At 35.9% G+C, this 20,512-nt stretch overlaps 1 protein-coding gene across 3 annotated transcripts; it reads left to right on the top strand.

Annotated features, from left to right (window-relative positions):
• The first annotated feature begins 308 nt into the window (after positions 1-308).
• On the top strand, positions 309-19,522 carry STX16 (syntaxin 16). Of its 3 annotated transcripts, none has more exons than XM_036750205.1 (9): positions 309-1,004; positions 5,169-5,180; positions 7,861-7,968; positions 9,909-10,049; positions 10,655-10,817; positions 11,936-12,027; positions 12,882-13,025; positions 13,917-13,997; positions 16,383-19,522. In XM_036750205.1, the coding sequence occupies exons 1-9, from the start codon at positions 867-869 to the stop codon at positions 16,485-16,487; spliced, it is 984 nt and encodes a 327-aa protein (XP_036606100.1). In that variant the 5' UTR covers positions 309-866; the 3' UTR covers positions 16,488-19,522. The 3 variants fall into 3 exon arrangements, with proteins under 3 accessions (XP_036606100.1, XP_036606101.1, XP_036606102.1); XM_036750206.1 differs by having other exon boundaries at positions 321-947; XM_036750207.1 differs by lacking the exon at positions 5,169-5,180 and having other exon boundaries at positions 321-947.
• The last annotated feature ends 990 nt before the right edge of the window (positions 19,523-20,512 follow it).

Here is a 20,512-nt window from a genome sequence, read left to right as displayed (position 1 = left end):
TAGGGGCTGGTTTCTAAGGAAGAGTCCAGCTCTAAATCCTATTCTCCTTTCAAGAGGAGAAAGGTCCCCCGGAGGAGGACCGTGGGACAAAGCGGAATAAGAGCAGCATTGGACGGTACGACCTCAGCGAGTAAGCTCCGAGAAAGGGGGAGTGGGGGGAAGGGAGGAGAGAGGACAGGAGTGAAGAACGCCCGGAACGTTATGAGCCCGGGCCGCATCGGGGGAGGGGGCACTTAAGAAGGACGGACCGGAAGCGGGGAGGGGGAAGCTTGAGCTGATGGAACGCCAACGCGGAAGTGGCCGGGCTGCTGCAGTCAGATCCGGGGATGGATGGAGCTGGAGGCGGCGGCGGCAGCAGCAGCGGAGTAGAGGGATGATGAGGCTGAGGATTGCGCCGCTACCCCCCCGGGAAGCCCTGTAGCCTGAAAGCGGACGGGGCGCCGGGCGTGAGGCTCTCCTGCTTCGAACCCCTGGAGGGAGGAGGACGAAGACCCAGGACGTCGGGGCCGGGAGCCCGGCTGGGCTCTGACAGGCCCGTGCACGGGCTCCGAACGATCTGGAGGGGCCAGGCCCGGCCGGGGATCCCTGAGGGGGACCCGGGACAGCCCCGAGAGGGGTGGGGGCTCGGCCAGAGACCCAGGGTTGGGTGGCAATTAGACCGTTAGAATCCAAGCTAGGATTTGGGGAAGGAGGGGGCGGGGGACCTCCCCTACACCCCCCTGCCCACTCTGCCTCTGCCCCTTGAGAGGAAGGTGAGGAAGCTTGAGGGGAGGCGGCCTCCACAGGGTCCGAGGAGGCCCCAGTTCTGAGGTTCAGGCCGAGGCTCTGAGTGGGGGTCCCCGACAGGGAGGCGTGCAGGGTTAAGCATGGCCACCCGGCGTTTAACCGACGCTTTCTTGTTGTTGCGGAACAATTCCATCCAAAACCGGCAGCTGTTAGCCGAGCAAGTGAGTAGTTACACCTCCTCCACCTCCAGCCCTCTGCATTCACGTAGCGTTGCTGCGGTGAGTCTCCTGCCGGCCTCCTCCACCTGCTCTTCGCGGTGCCCCGTGCCCCGCGGCGTGCGCGCTCTGACACTCACTCTCTGTCTCTCTCTCTCTCTCTGTCTCTCTCTCTCTCTCTCTCTCTCTCTCTCTCTCTCTCTCTCTCTCTCTCTGAGTCTTTCTCAGTCTGTCCCTCTGTCTGTCTTTGTGTGTCTTTCTCTCTGTTTCTCTCTCGAAATGTTGTTGTCTTGTTGTTAGGAGGCATCAGACTGTAGTGCTGGGTTTTGTTTTGAAACCTCTCCCCTTGTCATCTGCACCCCCCCCCCCCCACTTTTCCTTCCAACTTTTCACAGGGCCACCCTCGCTCTGGTCTCGGACAACTTCCCCCTCCTGGGTCCTGTTCAGTTTTGAAGCACCGTGTTTGATGCTTCATGAAGCACTATGTTTAACGCTTTCGTTGCTTCATGTTTCTGCTTGTTATCTCCACCCTCACCCCCTCCTCCCCAGTTACCTGTCTTTTCATTCTGATGCCTCCCCATTTGTCCAACAAATTTTCTCTTTAAAATGACTCTGTGGAATGGAGTCGTTTTAGCCTCATTTTTTCCCATGTGGATTTTCCTTTCCTGTGTGGCAGTCGAGTCTCTTCTTGCTTTATGCTTTTAATAATTTGTTTCCCCGTTTCCTGAAGGAGACAGTTTTGTGAAACTTTGCGGTGGGGGGTGGACTTCCTTGTTTTCATTTTCCATTCAGGAAATGAGTCTTTCCTTTCATTATGACTGCCTTTCACATGGTGTCTATGTGGGAATTAATCTAATACTGGCACTTTTTTTTAGGCCTGGACTATTAGCCCAGCAGTCCAAAAAATTGCCATGGCTCCACAGTTTTCAAAAAAATGAATCCTAGCTTATGAGTTTAAATTTATCGGTAGAAACAGTGTTTAAATTAAAATCTAGTAGTAGTATTGGTGGTTATGTTATCAGAAGGCATGTCTCAACTCTTACAAAGATAAATACTTAGGAACTATAGTTTATATAACTTACAAGCTCGGAAATGCCACTTTAGAGACTATTACTGGAAACCTGTTCTCCTTCAGAAACCCCTTGAATTTTACTATGATTACTACCAGTTTCTTCTGAAAATTTATTTACTGTAGAGGTTATTTACAAAGTGACTCCCTAAGGATATGCCCAACCCCTTATTGATTCGTAGGCATAGAAAAAGAGACCTGTGTTTTTGAGCTGAAAAAGTATTGGTTTGTTTTATGAGGTGTTAGATTTGAGATGAAACAGGCCCAAGTACCAAAACATGCAAGACCTGTTGTATTTGCATATACACATTTTGTTAGGAATCTAAAAAGCTATGATCCTTAGAGGTGTTGTTTTTGAGTTGTTGGATCTGACTTGTAGTGACCCCATTTAGGGTTTTCTTGTCAAAATTACTGGAGTGGTTTGCCATTTCCTTCTCCAGTTCATTTTACAGACGAACAAACCAAGGCAAACAGGGTTAAGTGACTTGACCAGGTCACACAACTAGTGTCTGTGGCTGGATTTGAACTCCTGAGGATGAGACTTCCTGATTCCAAACCCAGATCTTAGAGGCATACTATGCTAAATATTGTATTACGCTTAGTCTTCCAGGGTCTGGCATTTATTAACTTTATGACCCTAGACAAGTTACTTAACTTAAGTCACTTCAGAATTAATAGATAAATCATAAATTTATTTGCAATCTTCATTGGTGGAGGGATCTTCCACATAATGGATTATGTATGTTGAAGAAATCACATATCCTTCACCTATAAACCATTGGAGGGTCTCAGAAAACAAATCTCATAAATTATTTTAAAAATACAATCTTGAAAAAGGCTAAAGATGTTTGATAGTAGAGACATGGAATTATTCAAGCCCTAAATAGAGAAAGTTAGACTGGAATAACTCAGGAAACTGAGAAACAATATATCAGTTACCAATTTCTGTTTATACCTTATTAACAGAACAAATTGTTTAAAAGTTATTGTGCCTTCATAATGGACTAGTAATAAAATAAGGCTGTTTATACTTTGCAAGTACAGCCATTTCCCATCAGGAAGCCAGACTTTTCAAAAAGTATGTGGTAGTAGTACTGCTGATCAAGGCATAAAGCCCTGATAGATAAAATAGCTTTGAGAATAGTAGTATATACAATATTCTCAATTTTATCTAAATTTTTTTCTAAAGTTGGAAGTCAAACTAGAGAGGAAGCATGGTAGGAGATATAAACACAATTGTTAAGGAGTCAGGAAGCCTAAGCCCTAGACTTTACTCTGCCACTAACTTAACAGTGTGATCTTGGGCAAGTCATCTCTGTGAGCTTCACTTTCCTTAGCTGTGAAGTAAGGGATTAGGTTAAATTATTTCTGAGGTCTTTAAAAGTCTAAAGTTCTTTAATACTAACACCTCTTCAACTCAGGATTTATGATAATCAAAAACATTACTGTCTGTTGGGTTTATAGTCCTACTCTGAAGTGCCACGTGTGATGTGCACCTTGGTTTGTTACATTCCTTGGTTTGAAAATCAAACACAGTAAGTGGCCACTCCAGAACAAAAAGATGTGTTGATTGAAATATGAAGTTTTGATTATTGGCTTGGTCATGTATAGAAAGGAGGCTTTTCTTGACCAGCAGAAAGTAATTTGATCTGATTATAGTGTGCTACTATATGCTCCAATATTGTAGAATTAATAATGTGGTTAGAATATATATTAACTCTTGTTGATAGTCCCTCCAGCAACACAGATACAAGTATCACCTTCCTTCTATCCTTCCTCTCCCCCTGCCATCCCCCCATCCCCAACCCCCATACACTTCCTGAGTTCCTTGGGTGAAAACTTTACATGAAAGCCACCATTTTAGTAGTGAGGCTCTCTAGCTAGGCTGGTCCTCAAAAGGAAAGCAGATACATAGTACATCACCAAACTTCTCGATTTTTTTTTCCAATTTGCTAAGAGTTTCCAGAGCTTGCCCTCCAAAATCTCGGATTAACCTTCTTACGGGAATGAAACATTGAAGTAGGACTTTAGGGGAGAAGAATGTACATTAAATTTTATCTTAATTGAATTTCTTTTGTTTCTTAGAGTTAAGTTGAAGATGAAAAGGAGAAGTTTAGTTTTCTATAATTTCATCATACTTAGTTTTTTTTTTTATAGAAATATTTAGCTTTCTTCAGAGTTCAATTGAAAGCCTTAATGATTTCTCCTGGCTGCTTCACTAATAGAATAGTTTCTGAAAAACAGTGAATTACAGAATGGTAAAGACTCCTTTCCCAAAAAGTTTCTGTGAACAGTACTGAAAAAGCTCTTCAAATTTGCTGAGATGCTTATCAGTGCAAGAGACAGCTCTCTATGGTCATCTTTAAAAAAGAGATGAGCAGTTCTAGATTAATATTCTATTAGGTTTGGGGTTTTTTTTCCCTTTGCTTCTAAATATGTGCTTAGTGGCCAAGGGCTCCCAGCCCTACTAGAATTGGTTTTCACTGTTTTTACCATCCTATTTATGTCTTGAGAAAGGGTTGAGTCTTAGTATCCTCATTCCATAGACTATATCATTTGATTTGTGTAGTGTCTTGCATATATAGACAATAAGTATTTGTTTTCTAGATTCTAGAACATTTTTATGAGCTCTTACCTTTAAAAAATAAATATTTACAGGGATTATTTCCATGTTAAAATGTTAAATTGTTCTATTTCTGATGGGATCACATTTTGTCATTACTTCATTATAGGGAATTTTACAATGTAACCTTATCTGATAGCTGATATTTGAATATCAGTATGACAAATAAATTTTTATAAAATAAGTTTGTGGGGTTTTTTTTGCCTTTTTTAAATATTTCATCTTTAGAACTGTTTGTTGCTGTTGCTATTTTTCCAATGACCAAAACAGCCACCATAATCTATGTAAATGAAAATGTAGTTGTATATAGCTTGACTGTAGGTCAGTAATGTAGGGTTTTTCTTTTTGCTTATTTTTTTTAAACAAAAATGCCTTAGTTTGTGGAACTCTGTTTTTGGTGAAATGAGTTACTTAAATCTAAAGAGTTTTTTTTTAAACTGACCATACTCTATCTGTCTGTCTCCATCCTTCTCTTTCTCCTGCTTTTTGCTTTCTCTAACTGGATGGAACTGATGGGAACAACAAATCACTTCAGGAGCTGGATGAGGTATTGTGTTTTGAATGTTTTTGAAAGGTGATTAATTTCAGTTTGTAAAAGATGTCCCTATTGCTCTATGTGCAGTGCCAGTAGAGCTGACATTTATCTTTAGTCATACTATCATTATTTTAAAAATATGCTGTCTTTTTGTTGTATTCCATACCATAGCACCCATGGTAGATTCCCCCTTAACAGTCAAAACAAATGGTATACTTGATTTCATTTGGGGAGCATTTCTTTGTTATAATCAAATTGTATTACTCAGTCAATCAACAAGCATTTATTAAGTGCCACAGGGCCAACGCTGGGGATATAAAGACAGACGTGAAATAGTTGTTGGCCCCAAGAAGCTTATGTTCTACTCTATTATAAATGGGGCTAATCATTGTACTTCAAATTTGATAATTTGGAAAGATCTACAAGTATACCTCAATTTAAGAAATCTTGATTCAGTAAGGTAGAAAATTTGGATTTTCAAGACATACATTAAGAAGTATTTATGAAGCTGATAGGATTTGCCATTAATTACTAAGTTTTCCCAATGGATTCAAAATAGACATTTTACACAGATCTGGTGTAAACAATTTTTCAGAGGTTACTATATAAATCAAGTTACATTTGTAGCTTTGGTAAACCAAATTTAAAGGCTTTTAAAAAAAAACAAGAACTATTCACCTCATTTGCTGTTTAATTGTTAGAGTAATAATAGCTTATATTTATATAACACATTTAAGATTTATACTTCTTCATGACAATACTATAAAGTAGTCGACATTATCTCTTTTTTCACAAGAGGAATCTAACGCTCAGAGAAGTAAGTAACCCGCTCATGGTTGCACAAGTAATTTTCACAGTAGAGACTTGAAATCACATCTGATGATTCTTAAATCAGAAATTCTTAATGCTTCACCATAAATAGAATCTATCCTGTTTGGCTTGACTACAGTCCAGTGGTTCTAGCCATTTTGCTTTTCCTCACATATAATACTCTATTTCTAGACTCCTTGCCTTTTCACTAGCTGTCCCTCCTTGCCTAGAATGCTCTCTCCCCTCACCTCTACTTCCTGGCTTCCCAGGCTTCTTTCAAGAATCACCTCAAATCTCCCCTTCTATTAAAGGTCTTTTCTGGCCCCCTCCCTATTGCTAGTATCTTCCGTCTGAGATTATTTCCCATGGACATTATCTTGTAGGTAAGTAGCTTTTTATATGCTATCTCCCCCATTAGAATGTGAGTTTATTGATGGTATGGGTTTTGCCCATTTTTTTGTATCCCTAACACAGCGCCTGGCACATAGTAAGCAATTCAATAAATACTTGTTGACTGAGACAATATGAAAACATGGATTGCCCAGAAAGACTTTTCAGTTCTCTCTCCTATGTATTTACTGTCAGTGTGACAATAAAATTTAATGGAAATTTTTAAATGAATACAATGGCAACTAAAAGATGCCAGAAGGCAAATATGTACAAAGGTATAAAGCTCTAGAAAATTTTTTAATAAAAAATTTTGTAAATTCTTTGAGACTTGGGAATTTTTATTAAAAGATTATTAATTATTATAGCACACATAAAGGGATTTTGTGTCATTTGTTTTCCTTTTACTCCTTTTCTTGATTGCCAGAAAAGCAGTCCACATGCATATTTGATCAGTTTTCCATTGTAACTTAAAAAATTTACAGACTGCTGTCTATAAGGGATATTGTTTTCCTCCTTTTGACTATCATTCAGGCTTTTAGAGTTTTACTTGTATGGTAGAATCATAGATCAACAAACATTCAATACAAGTCCTCATTTAAACAGAAGAGATGGTTGTCTGTGATTAAAGTTTTCTAACAAGCATCTTTTTTTGGTTAATGCCAATAAGAACTATTGATAGCATTTCTAAAGTACTTAAAAATCAAATCAAAGGTGAAAATATTACATCTGGACATAAGCTAGAGGGGGGAAATTACTTAAAATATAGCAAAGATAATACTTAAAATCTCTATAAAGGCCCACAGTGTCAAATGTTGATAAGCTATAACCATATGGTTTATGACTGAGATAATTAGCCCCATTTAAAAAAAATTCCCCCTTTTTTCTCTATCAAAGTCTTTTTTTTTAATTGGCTTTTGTACCTATCATATAAATTATTAGAACCCATGGCACAATGGAAAGACTTTCTGCTATGAAATAATTCTAGTAGCTTGTTCTTTTGAAAAACTCTTTATCAATTTTTTTGTCATGTTTCCATAAGGAAATTAGAGTCCTTTCTTTTTGTGTTTTTTTTTTTGAGGGGGGAAGGCAGGGCTATTGGGGTTAAGTGACTTGCCCAAGGTCACACAGCTAGTAAGTGTATCAAGTGTCTGAGGCTGTATTTGAACTCAGGTCCTCCTGACTCCAGGGCCGGTGCTTTATTCACTGCACCACCTAGCTCCCCCCAGAGTCCTTTCTTATCCAGATGAAGTAAAATTCACATTCACCCATGTGTCTAAGGAGACCTACAACATGTGTAACTGTAACAGAGGGAGAGAAATCATTCCAAATTGTAGCAATGTTCATTCAAGTACACATTTCTTTGAGTGGTATGTTCATTTTCTCCTAACCTCCTGTGACTTTTTAGGGGCAATATTTTAAAAAGAATAAGTGTGTACTTAGAGACATATTTTCATATGAGTTTTGTTTTAAAACATTCCTTTTCCCTCCTTAGCTTGCTGATGATCGTATGGCACTGGTGTCAGGCATCAGCCTAGATCCAGAAGCAGCAATTGGTGTAACAAAACGGTTGCCTCCCAAATGGGTTGATGGAGTAGATGAAGTAAGTTGAATTTTTTTAAGTATTTATTCAGCATATTTAAAACTAATGTCGAATTACATTTCTAGATTTCAGCTGCAAAAATATATTTGGATAAACTTGAATATGCTTCTTGTATAACAATGTTTAAAGCTGCTCCCAGGCTTCAAGAATAATATTTCTTTGGACTTTATTTGTAAAACTAATGGTAAATTCCTGAATCATGATGAAGAAAGCTTTGAATATAATGTGAAGAAAGTAGTATTCAGTGTAACTTATCCCTAGAAATTGTTAGTGTGACCTACAACTTCAGTTACCTAAGCTGACATTCCCTCCTTTTAGTGATGGTGTATAAAACCAGCCCACAGTCCATTCACAGTGTATTTACCATGGAAAGAAACATTGTTTTTCCAAAGAGTTACCTTTGGATTGTCCATTTACTTCCTAAAACATTGTTTTTTGTACCTGTTTATCAATCAATAAGCATTTATTAAGTCCCTTCTATAGTTCAGACACTGTGCTAGGTGCTATAGATACCAGGAATGAAGCAGTCTCTATAAGGATCCAATATTCTAACTGGGAAACAAGTAAATATGTATAAATATACACAGAATAAATACAGTTTGATTAGATACAAGGTTGTTAGGAAGGGCAGGCATTAGCAGTCGGAATCAGGGAAGGCTTCATGGAGAAGGTAATATGTTTAAGCCATGTCTTAAAGGATTTGAGGGAGGCTGTGAAGTAGATGTAAGGAGAGGATATATTCCAGGTACAAGGAACAGTCGGGACAAAGCCATGGAAAGGAGATGGAAGGTTGTCATATGTGAAGAGCAGAAAGGATTCTCTGAGTATAGGAGGGGGGTAATATACAATAAGATTGGAAAGCTAGGTTGGGGACAAGTTGAGAAGGACTTTGAAAGCTAAGCACAGCTGTTCACATTTGTTTCTAGAGACATTAGGGAGCCTCTGAAGTTGATTGACTAGGCCAAATCTACACTTAAGGAAAACCACTCTGGCATTGTATGGAGGATGGACTGAAATAGAAAAAAACTTGAAACAGGGAGACCAGTTAGGTCTAAATGAAATGTGATGAGGACCTGAACTAAGGTGTGTTTGTATGAGTGGAAACAAAAGGTCAGAATTCACAAGCATGGAGGTAAAAATGAAAAGCTGCAGCAACACATTGGATATGGGGGTCTGGGGAGAGTAAGGAGTACAGGATGAGGCCAAGATTACGAACCTTGAGAGACTGTAAAAATGTACCTTTTGAGAGAAGTAAGCTATTTTGGAAGAGTGATAGGTTTGGGGTGAACAACTGATTAGACATGTTGAGTTTAAGATAACTCTGAGATGTCCAGTTGGTCATGTCCAGCAGTTGCACTAGCGACCCTGAAAGCCTAGAGTGCATACACACCCTCCTTACCTCTGTATCAGAGAGTCCCTCTTGCCATATCATATCTTCTATATGAAGCCTTTCCTCACTTCCTCGACTACTAGTGCCTTCTCTCTCAAACCACCTTGTTTTTGATTTTTATATTTGTTGTCTCCTTCACTAGTATACAAGCTCCTTGTGAGAAAGGATCATCATTTTTTGTACTTGAATCTCCAGCACCTCTCTTGTAATTAGAAAAACTGGGATTGGATATATAAATCTGTGAGTTATCTGCATAGAGGTGATAATTAAGTCCATAGCAGTTGATGAGGTCACTGAGAGAGAAGGTATAGAGAAGATTAGACGAGGACCCAGGAGAGAGCCTAGGGAAATACCTAAGATTGGGAGGCTTGATATAGATGATCTTTCTATATCATGCATAGCCTCTGCTTCCAGGTGATTTAGGCAAGAATACCTGAACTTTTTTTTTTTTCATTTTTTATGTGATTAATATTCTAAAGATTGTTGTATATAGTTGTCTGAGGAACTTTCTAATTTGTTTCAATGGTGTTAATTGACTCATGTCATTTAGATACAATACGATGTTGGCAGAATTAAACAGAAGATGAAAGAATTAGCTAGTCTTCATGACAAGCATTTAAACAGACCTACATTGGATGATAGCAGTGAAGAAGAACATGCCATTGAAATAACCACACAAGAAATCACACAGGTGAGGGTTCAAAAGATTATAGAAGAAATGTTTGTTTTTTTAAAACTAAAGGTACACTTTGGAGTGACCTAGAGTTGGACATTCTTCCTAAGAATGAACCTCAAAATATCTCCTAGATTTGTCAAAAGGATGCTTTTAAATTTCATATGTAATGTACTAAGCAAAATTGACTTCAATTAACTTCCATTTTAAAAAATTACATATAGCACATGAAACATGTTTGGAAAATCACACTGTGACAGAGTATCACAGATCTAAAAGGATTGGGGCTCACTCTCCAGGAATCTCTAACGTCCTAGCATGATTTCTTAATGAAATTTCAGCTGGCTACCATTTGAACACTCAGTATTTGAGATGATTGTTTTTCATTTATTAAAGCAAACTTGATTCATTTCATTGGTAATTTAGTCTCTATATTAAAGCTTAGATTCTTTTTCTCGAATTCACTGTTTAATACCAAACAGTATAAATAAAACATAATTTTTCAAGTATGAAATTTCATATCATATCAGTATTTCCCACTAGTAATTGCCATTTGGAATTGTGAGTTTTTGAACACCCTATTTAAATTGTCCCACTTGATCAATGAAGATTCTGCTTCCCAGCTCTTTCATAGATGTCAGAGAGCAGTGCAGGCCTTGCAAAGCAGAGCACGAAACTGTACTGAACAGGAAGAACGGGTCCTCCGAAATGTAGTATCCTCTTTAGCTCAGTCTCTTCAGGAATTATCCACTAATTTTAGACATGCACAGTCTGGCTATCTCAAACGTAAGTATCATTTCAGATACAAAGACTTGATCTCTGCATGTTTTTCAGCAGTAAAGTAATCTTGAATAAAAAACTACAAGAAGATGTGTTTATTGGTTTTGTGGTTGTTATTTCTCTGTTTTCCCCTGTTTATATTTATTGGTTTTGAGCACATATGAAAGCTATATCAAAGAAGTGTTGACCATTCTTTACCTGGAAGGAATTAAACAAAATGGCATTACTTATGACAGCAAGAAAGATTACATAGCTATATTGGCATTGTGATGGTAAAATCTCATTAATGTAATTTAAGTTAAATAAAAAATGGAGTTGAGGAAAGGGCTGGAAATAGAGTGGAGAAAAGCTAGGAAGAATTATCTGAGGTTGTTAGCCCATTTCTCAGTTGCTGTACTGAAAAGTAATGATGTATTTCTTTTTAAAATCCAAGTTTTACATAACAATTCAGTAACAGACGTTTATTGAGCACTTACCTCATTCGTACACAGATTCTAAAAGACATTAGGACCTTGCTTTCATGCAGCTTATAATCAAGAATGGATAAATAAAACATAATGAATAAATTATAATAAAAAATAATAATTGAATAAAATATAATAAATCATAAAGAAAGCTAGAATGCAATAACTGCAAAGTTAAATGAGCATGAGAGTCATAGCGAAGGAGCACTTTTAGTTAAAGGAGATGAGTGAAAGAGAGCTGGTATAGACTTTAAAGGACAATAGTCACTTGTGGGGACAGTCTGTTCATGAATAAATAAGATTAATGTATGTTTCAGTAGTTCAAATACCTCCATTATGATCTTGCTTACTCTTCCCATTTGCCTGGCAAAAAGTAAACCTCAGCTCAACTTAGTAGAGTACTAATTAATATGGTTATTGATCTCACTGTTAGAAACTTAAACTGAACAGTGCTATTTAACTTTTGGAGTCTATTTTTATAATCTAAAAATTAGTAAATATTTCTGCTTGTCTCTTAGTTTCTTGCTTGGAGATAATTTTTAAAACTGCCCCCCAAAAGTTCATATTGACATTATAGATTTATTCTATTTCTTAATTGTAGAATAATATTTTCAAAATGATGTTAAATATTATAGTAAGGTAGCTTCATATCTCCAATAGGCATGAAGAATCGAGAGGAAAGATCCCAGCATTTTTTTGACACATCAGTACCACTCATGGATGATGGAGAGGATAACACTCTTTATGATCGAGTATGTTAAGGCCCACAAAGTTAATAGCAATTCACTAGCACTTTTTCCTTTCATTCTCTTTTTTAAATAACTGATTTCTAATATGTTTAACATGATTGTACATGTATAACCTATATCAAATTGCTGTCTTGGAGAGGGGGGAGGGAAGGGAGGGAGAAAATTTTGGAACTCAAAATCTTACAAAAATGAATGTTGAAAACTATCTTTACATGCAATTGGGGGAAAAATACTATTAAAAAAAAGAAGCTTGAGGTCTATAAACAGAAGCTAGATAGCTATTTGTTGGTGATAATAATAAAAAATATTACACCACAAAAAGTTTTAAAATATCTGATTTCTATACAGTAAAACACATCACTAATGTTACTGTGTACTCATCAGGTGGTTTTTACAATTTGCTGTAAAGTAAATGGGAGGGATGGGGGAGTCAGATAAAAGCTAGGTCTCTATTTTTAAAGGCTGTTGTGATATTGTACTTTAGCTTTCCTGAAAGCATTCTGGAAAATAGTCTACACTAATTTCTTCCTTGTGAATAAAAGCAAAGAACCACAAGGTCACTCTTAGTGGGTTTTTTTCTAAGTTGACTTTGCATATGAGTAATGCAAACATGTAGGTGACTTGGATTTACTCTGATAATCCAGGTTACAATTCAGTACCCATTTGGAGCCCATATACTTTGTGAATTTGGATCTTTTCCTAGTAAAGGAGTATTAAAGATTTGTACAATGAAATCCATGTACCTACCTCAAAAGAATGTTTGAAGCATGTACACGACTTGCATAATGTAGTATCTTTCCTTTGTTAAAGAGAAAATCCTAACTTAGAAGTCACTGCCTTTATTTTTCTTTCAACAGGGTTTTACAGATGACCAGTTAGTGTTGGTAGAACAAAATACATTAATGGTTGAAGAGCGGGAGCGAGAAATTCGCCAGATTGTACAGTCTATTTCTGACCTAAATGAAATATTTCGGGACTTAGGAGCAATGATTGTAGAACAAGTATGTGAGTTTATCTTCTCATTGTCTTATTTTCCTTCTGTAATACCTAATCCTCTCTAGAGAACTGGCTGGTTCTGACTTCTTTCAGCTATTATTTTTGTCACTGTATGAGCTTTCTAGTTTTGGCAGGTTGTTGCATAATGGCTGCTGGAGCCACTACCATTCAAATATAATTAAAGTGGTGATTCATCATTGATAAAATTCCTTAGGAAATGGTATTTAGGCCCTGATTCAATGCGAAGCCAACTGCTCAAAATAGAGATTTAGAGCTATAGAAGATCCAGGTACAATCGTTATTTTAACAATTTCAAATTAACTGATTTAATATGTTTTAGTTAAGGGCCCTGTCCTCATAGTACATCAGTTCCTTTTCCCCACTTCATCCAACAATTGAGGCAATTTGGTTGTGGCTTGAAATCTTTAGTTCTTATATATGGAGACATATACAATATACATTTACAATAAATGTACATTTATTGAAATGATAAAAATTTGTTGGCATTGTAACAACCATGTCTAGTTTTGCTGATATTATCTATTTAAGAACTTGTGAGCACTAATGCTGTCTTCTGAGCCAATTCCTACTCAACTATATATTTGACAAAGCTTCAGTAAGTCTATGACTCCACTATCATTTAGGGTTTAAATTTCTAAAAATCTGTCATTCTTTATGAGCTATATGATTTTATTGTACCTAACAGGGTAAGCATGATTCTTGATGCTGATTGATAATGGTAATTTATCCATATTTCCTCCAAATCATCCTGAAAGTTTCAGTAATATTTTTTAAACATAAGGAATTGGTACAGCTAACCTTGTTAGTAATACATGTTTTAAAATTTTTATTTTGAAGTTCAGTTTTTAATAATTAACTGTTATTTTATTATTCAGGGGACAGTCCTTGACAGAATTGACTATAATGTTGAACAGTCCTGTATCAAAACTGAAGATGGTTTGAAACAGCTTCAAAAGGTAAAGGGAGAGACTTGTAAAATAATGTTATTTTAGTGGTTGACACAGTTTTAAGAACTGTCACCAAATGGAGAATTATGACAGTGGCTTTTTCAGCACTCACATTCTTGAAATGTTTGGTGCCAGTATCTGTTATAGAAGCAGCACAAAGTAAGTCTAGAGAATTCTGACAAGTCTATAATACAGGAAGTACTTTATCCAAAGTCACCCCAGGTCACTGTATTTTTTCTGCCCTTAATGATCTCTGGTGAACCTCATGCTTAGATCTGAAATTACTTTGCACTTGGGAGCATGACTATGAAACCCCAAAAGGGTTATAATTTTTCCCCCTTAAAAATGTAAATTTTTTAAGCAAGTTATTTCAACATTTGTTGAAGTGTCTTGAAAATAGATCTTCATTATTGCTGACTTAGACTTTTATTGTCATGGAACATTTCTGATGAATTGCTGGCAGAGAAACACTTCTGCAAAAGATCAGAATCTAGTTTTTCCCTTTTATTGCCACAGCAGATCTCTGTATTAGGCTGAGAAAAGTAGGTTAAAGTGGAGTACTGTTTGATTTCTAATTTTTTTCACATAAGAGAGCAGTATAGTAGACTCTTGTGTATTTGTTTATTTTTCTTATGGATGAGGCAAGTCTACTGCTCTGCTTCTAAATCTAATCAGTTATAGAAAACAGATGTGCATAAACTGCCAAGTAAATTTCATGTTTAGTTGTGTGTATTTTAAAAATAAAGTGTGTGACTTCACAAGTAAAATTTATTCCTTCCATTTCCTTATGCATTATCTAATAATATTTCCAGCCATAAAGTAAACATTTTTTGATTTTCAGTACCACTTTGTTGTGTTTCTGAAGCCAATCACTTTTTAGAACAGGAAGGAGTCTTACTCATAATAGTCTGAGTTTGTTCTGTTTGTTAAAAGTTTGCAACCCACTCAGAGCTCTTGTTACCATATGCTTGGTGAGAATGGAGCTGATACAAATATTCCTTTGTTGCTTATCTAGAAGGTAACATCTTCCTTGGTATAATGCAAAGATCTATTGAACATTTAGGTAAATTTGGCCATCAGCCATTATATAATGAGACAGTAAAAACTGGCTTTGGTTCCTCATTAAGTAATATTTAAATTTAGAGATTCTTCTGAATTTTGCAAGGCTTTAGAGACACCTTGAATGAGACTAGCAAAATAGATTGTATAATACAACTAGAATTAAACACTACGGCTTCTAATTTGGACTGGTTTGGAATCCATTTAATGTTGACTCTCTAGCATTGCATTTTTTTCCTTTTATAGAAACTATGCATTTGATAATATTACTGTTGTATATATGAGTGATTGAATCCTAACTAAGCTCACAGGAAACTGATTTGTAAGGAATCACAGGACTGATTTATAAGTCAGAATGCCACTTAGATTATAATGTCTAACCAGTTCTGCTCTGGATGGTACCCGCTTCTGTTTGGTACATCTCTCAGGAGGCCAAGTAACAGTTCTGATGATTTCTCAGTAGACATATAATTTAAAAAGAGGCAGTTAGATGTTCAAAGATGTTTCCATCAAGCTTTTGAGCTTTGTGAATCCTTCTTTTCTAAGGTAAACCAGGAACAAACTCCTAGACTTGGGGCATTCTAGTTCTTAGTGTCAGAGTGCATTGTTCTCCATTTTTCTCTTTTTTTCCCCCACAGTGTTCCTTATCAAGTCTCACTGTAGTATCAACCCCTGAAACAGTTTATAGTTAATTAGATAATAGTTTATCTTACATCTGTCACATTTTAGATTGTATTCTCCTTCTCAGATTTAGGAAATCTCTTTGTTGAGCTTTAAGAGAGGCCCTAGTCTCATCAGCAAGATAGTTCAGAAAGCATTTCTCAGGATGGCTTATTTCTCCAGGTGGCTAATCTCAATTTAATTTTTTTTAGCTTTAGCTCCCATGTCAGAGAAAAACATTTTCCTACCTCTCCTGTATGTAGGATAGGAGAGAATTTCATGTTTTTGTAAAGTAGATGAAACCTTTAATATTCAGACATTAATCCAAAGAAATACACAGTTTACATATTATGAAAAAGGCAAAAGATTTTGATAAAGTAGTGAATTGATAAGTACAATGAAAACAGAAACCAAGGACATCAGCATGACTTTGAATTTAGACTCTGAACTTTAGGAAATTTAGGTTAACTAAAGTGGATTGTAGAATTAGGAAAGTGTTCTTTTTTATAATATTACTTGGGTTAATTTCTGGAGTATAACCTTGTAGCCTGAAATCAAGATTTTTCTATTAAAAATAACTGGAATTTAAGAACATAAGAGTATATAGTTAAGTCAGTTTTTATTTTAGCTCTTTTGAAAAGTCACTTACTGGATGTTTTTTTTCTTATTCTGTAGGCAGAGCAGTATCAAAAGAAGAATCGGAAGATGCTTGTTATTTTAATTTTATTTGTAATAGTTATTGTCCTTATTGTTGTACTAGTTGGTGTAAAGTCACACTAGGTAACTCTTTGTGTGTGAGTGTATGTGTATGTGTGTATGAATTTTCCTGGTGTGAATGAGTGGACATGTATTTCTGAAAGTTGCCTTTGAATGTATAACCCTCAGTGGTACAAGTCTGTGCAATGTTTCCGTAGATTTTTTTTCATAAATCATGTTTCAGTGATAGGAATGGTGTAGGTTTTTCCAACAGAGAGTTTTAAGTCAAATGATGATGCTACCAAATAGAAATTAAGTTCTGTATCCAGACATTTGCAGTATTTTTTTTAAATAGAAAATATGAGGGATTAAAAGTTTACAAGCACATGCAAAAGCTGTTAAAATATGTGTATATGCTATTTTTAGCAGTCCTCTGTCAGAGTTGCATGTTGAAAATACATTTTGCAATTGAGGTTGCGGGGAGGTGATTTTTTTTTTAAACCATGTGTTTTTAAAAAGTAATTTGGAACCAAAAAATATGGTTGGAGGTCAAATGCCTTAAACAGTGGATTCTAAGTATTCAACATCTTCATTTTCCTCCACAGATTTTCCATATTAAATAAATTAAGAAGGCCTTTAAAAATTTAGAACTCATTCCCCTTTAATGTAGTTTTCCATCATTGCTAATGATCAGATTTATCAAGTTTGGATACTAAGAAACAATCATGTATACAAATACATTTTGTTGCTAGTTAAAACAGCTTCATGTATTTAAATGAATTAGTCTATGTGTGTCCTCCATTTTAGAATTTCTGCACTATATTTTTTACTGTAAACCACATGGTGTTACTATTTATAGCTACCCAAGTTGAAAATTTGATGCTATGAATTAAAATCACAGTTAAAAGGAAGCTCCTCAGTTACTCTTATTCATTCCATTATTTTTATACCAGCTATAGGGTGACTTTCAAATCAGGATCTCTTTCATCAATTAGCAGTTTAGCCCTGTTGAGTTACCAAAGTACAGTTCAACCACAGGTCACTAACAGAATCTATGATATCAGTGGTTAGATTTACTACCTGAGATCTAGGTCCATTTTAAAGTACTATAAAAGTCTCGACTAAGACACTTTCTTCTCTACGTGGGGCAGATTTCTAAAACAGGACTTCATAGTTGTACTTACTTTTGTTGATATGGTGCTGTCAAATACTACTGGAATCATAGAACAATACGATGAGTGATGACTTTGGAGAATGAAATTCTTCATGTTCTAATTGGTCCTGAAATGACTGTACAATTTTAAAGGTTTTCACCTAATGTAATATTTATATGACCCTTATTTATTCTGTACTCATTTTCTTGAAGGTTTAAAAACAGTCTAATTCCAATAGAGGTGTTTTTTTTTTAAATTTTGAGTAGTAACATGAAATGTTCTCCATAGAATCGACTTTGAAGTTGTTCCCAGAAATTTAAACTCAGGTTCAGAGTGTGGTAATATTATATGTGTGACTAAATCATAAAATCAGGTCTTATATTTAACATTATAAACCTTTGCCCCATCCACTTCTATTTCACTCCTGAATTGTTTATGGCTTATAGGCAACCACTCACTAGATTCCCTTTTGACTGAGGTGACAATAGAACACATGTTGTACCTGACATCCCAGGAAATAGCATCTTTTGAAATGTGGCCATGATTCTTTCATAATTCTTCCTTGATAGTTCCTTTGTTATGGAAGAACTTTAGGGAAGATGGGTCCCATTACCCCAAAACTTGGGGTTTCTTTCATTTTCTAAAATAACTATTCATTCTTTATACCAGAGTATTAGACATGGTGTTTAAGGTGACCCTAGTTGGAAATTCTGCTTTTGGACATGAAACCAGTTTGATGGAAAGTTCTCCTAAAAGATATAGACCATGAGAATGGTTCTGGGAATACTTGTAGAACTTGTTTCTGTGTATTCATCTGTTTCTATAAAGTCAAATCACATTAATCTTTAAAGAAAATAGCTCATATAAGAAATAAAAAACCATTTATTTTCAGAGAGTAGGATTTTCCCCCCAATGTGGATTCACTAAGAAATCAGGATTTCCTTTTTTTAAAATATACCTGATGTGAGAGGGAGGGAAAGCCATTTCCTTTAGACTTTATAAAAACTAAAGTGTCAACTGCATTGACTGTGTCAGACTTCAGAAAGAGGTAAAATAGTAACATAGCAGGGAATAAATTAGAATTTGGCCCCAAGAGCTACTGGGTTTCATTGTAGGCAAATGAAAAAAAATTTTTTCCAGTATACCCTGGACATCAGAATACTTTATATATTACTAAGCCTGTACTTGAGGAAAAATTAATTAGAATTTGGGCAGTAAAATAAAACTATCTTGTACTAGTGAACCAAGATTTTTTTTTTTTCCTGTGAAATGAGATGGCATTAGTCATCTTCATTACCTCTTGACAACCATTTTCTGTATTAAAATTAGCCTATCTAGTTTCTAGCTTCCCTATTGAAGTTGGGCACAATTGACTGCCACAAAGAATAAGACATTTCTTTTGCCTAGAATTGATTTCTTTTGGTTGGGATTGATGACATATAGGTTATGCTTATTCTGTCCTGTACCCAGCCTCAGGGTGAAAGCCTAATTCATTGCTTAGGGCAATTTGTCAGGTTCACTGACTGGCACTTTGAAAGTTAAAGAAAAATTGGGGAGGGGGGACCCAGATGATGTTTTGTTTGACCCTTATCCAGTGTTGATACTGATGCTTTCCATGACTGTAAATGAAACTACTGTCTCCTTTTTGTGGTGTTACTGGTTACGCCATGCAGTGTAAAGCAGTATGTTGCTCTGATTTAACATATTTACATCTTCTCTACTAATTGAGAGTCTTTATTTATTTGTCTTGACACAAGTGCTTTTGATGTTTTTATCCTAGCTAATGATTTCTTAAAGGTAATAAAACCCTTACAACTTGATTGGTCAGAGATGACTTTTTTTCCTTTGTGCTAAATAAAATAATTAATGAAGCACTTGCTACTTCCAAGATTAAATTTTTGTCTATTTTTATGAATTTACCATTCCTGAGAGAGATTTTGTACAATAAAGTAATCATAGAGATTATGGACCGTTGTTTTGAAATCCTAGTATTAATTTTAATGGGGGTGGGAGGGGAAGGTCTATGTGGATTTTGTAATCCTCAAGAATACCCAAGCTGTGTTGTGACTAATCCTACTTGTGATCAAGTATTCTACAAAGGATCTGACTCCTGATGCATTAGAATAAACATTACAAAGTAAATTCATTTAACTAAAGACAACACTCAAATATAATTCTCCATTTGATAGGCAATACAAAACAGAGGAAATTACTTTTATATCAGAAAGTTGTTTTATGTAAAAGAATTTTATCAGGCTAAGAAATCATTGTAAAGCTTGATATAAAATTCTGCCATTGAAAGCAGTATTCAAAAGGGTTGAAAACAATTGTAGAGTTCATGAAATGTTTTGAGCAATGACAGTATTGTTGGAATAAATATTTAGTCTTCCCAGGAAACAACTTTAAAAGAAACTCTTCTTTATTTAATATGTAGGCACCAAATAGATATTTATAAATAACTGATCATATACTTTGTCCCCCAGATATGACAGTAAACTTAGTTTGCTCAGTGGTATATACAAGAAAATTTTTCAGAAGCTTTAATTAGTTCAGCATAAAATATAGGCTTTCCAATTTTATATTCACTTGTTAAAATTCCCCTTGATTAATAGAATTTTAAAAGTTGGAAGAAACCTAAGAGGTCATCTAGTACAACCTTCTTGCTCTTTGCAGAAATCTATTATTTCATATACTACTATGAAGTATTTTTTTTTTTTACTACTAGTCTGTGTAATTAAAAAAAATCTACTTGGTCAGTATAAACCACTATTGCATTAATTATTGGAGGCCAAAAACAAAAGGTGATGTCATGGTCTTGACTGTGGATGGAACAACTGGTTACATACAAGCTTCAAGTGATATGCATTTCCCTATTCAAACTGTTGTATGCCCAGGCTAAGGGTCTAGTTGTCCACATCACTGAACTAGAAAGCAACAGAATTTAAGTTACAAATA

This window comes from Trichosurus vulpecula, chromosome 3, assembly GCF_011100635.1.
Source record: "Trichosurus vulpecula isolate mTriVul1 chromosome 3, mTriVul1.pri, whole genome shotgun sequence".
Lineage (NCBI taxonomy): Eukaryota > Metazoa > Chordata > Mammalia > Diprotodontia > Phalangeridae > Trichosurus > Trichosurus vulpecula.
Note: the sequence above shows the minus strand (reverse complement) of the source record. Positions and strands in the feature narration are given on the sequence as shown.

Coding starts and splice junctions, on each gene's coding strand:
- STX16 (XM_036750205.1), top strand. CDS start 867: ATGGCCACCCGGCGTTTAACCGACGCTTTCTTGTTGTTGCGGAACAAT. Junction 7,969..9,908: donor GGGTTGATGGAGTAGATGAA/GTAAGTTGAATT, acceptor CATGTCATTTAG/ATACAATACGATGTTGGCAG. Junction 10,818..11,935: donor ACAGTCTGGCTATCTCAAAC/GTAAGTATCATT, acceptor TATCTCCAATAG/GCATGAAGAATCGAGAGGAA.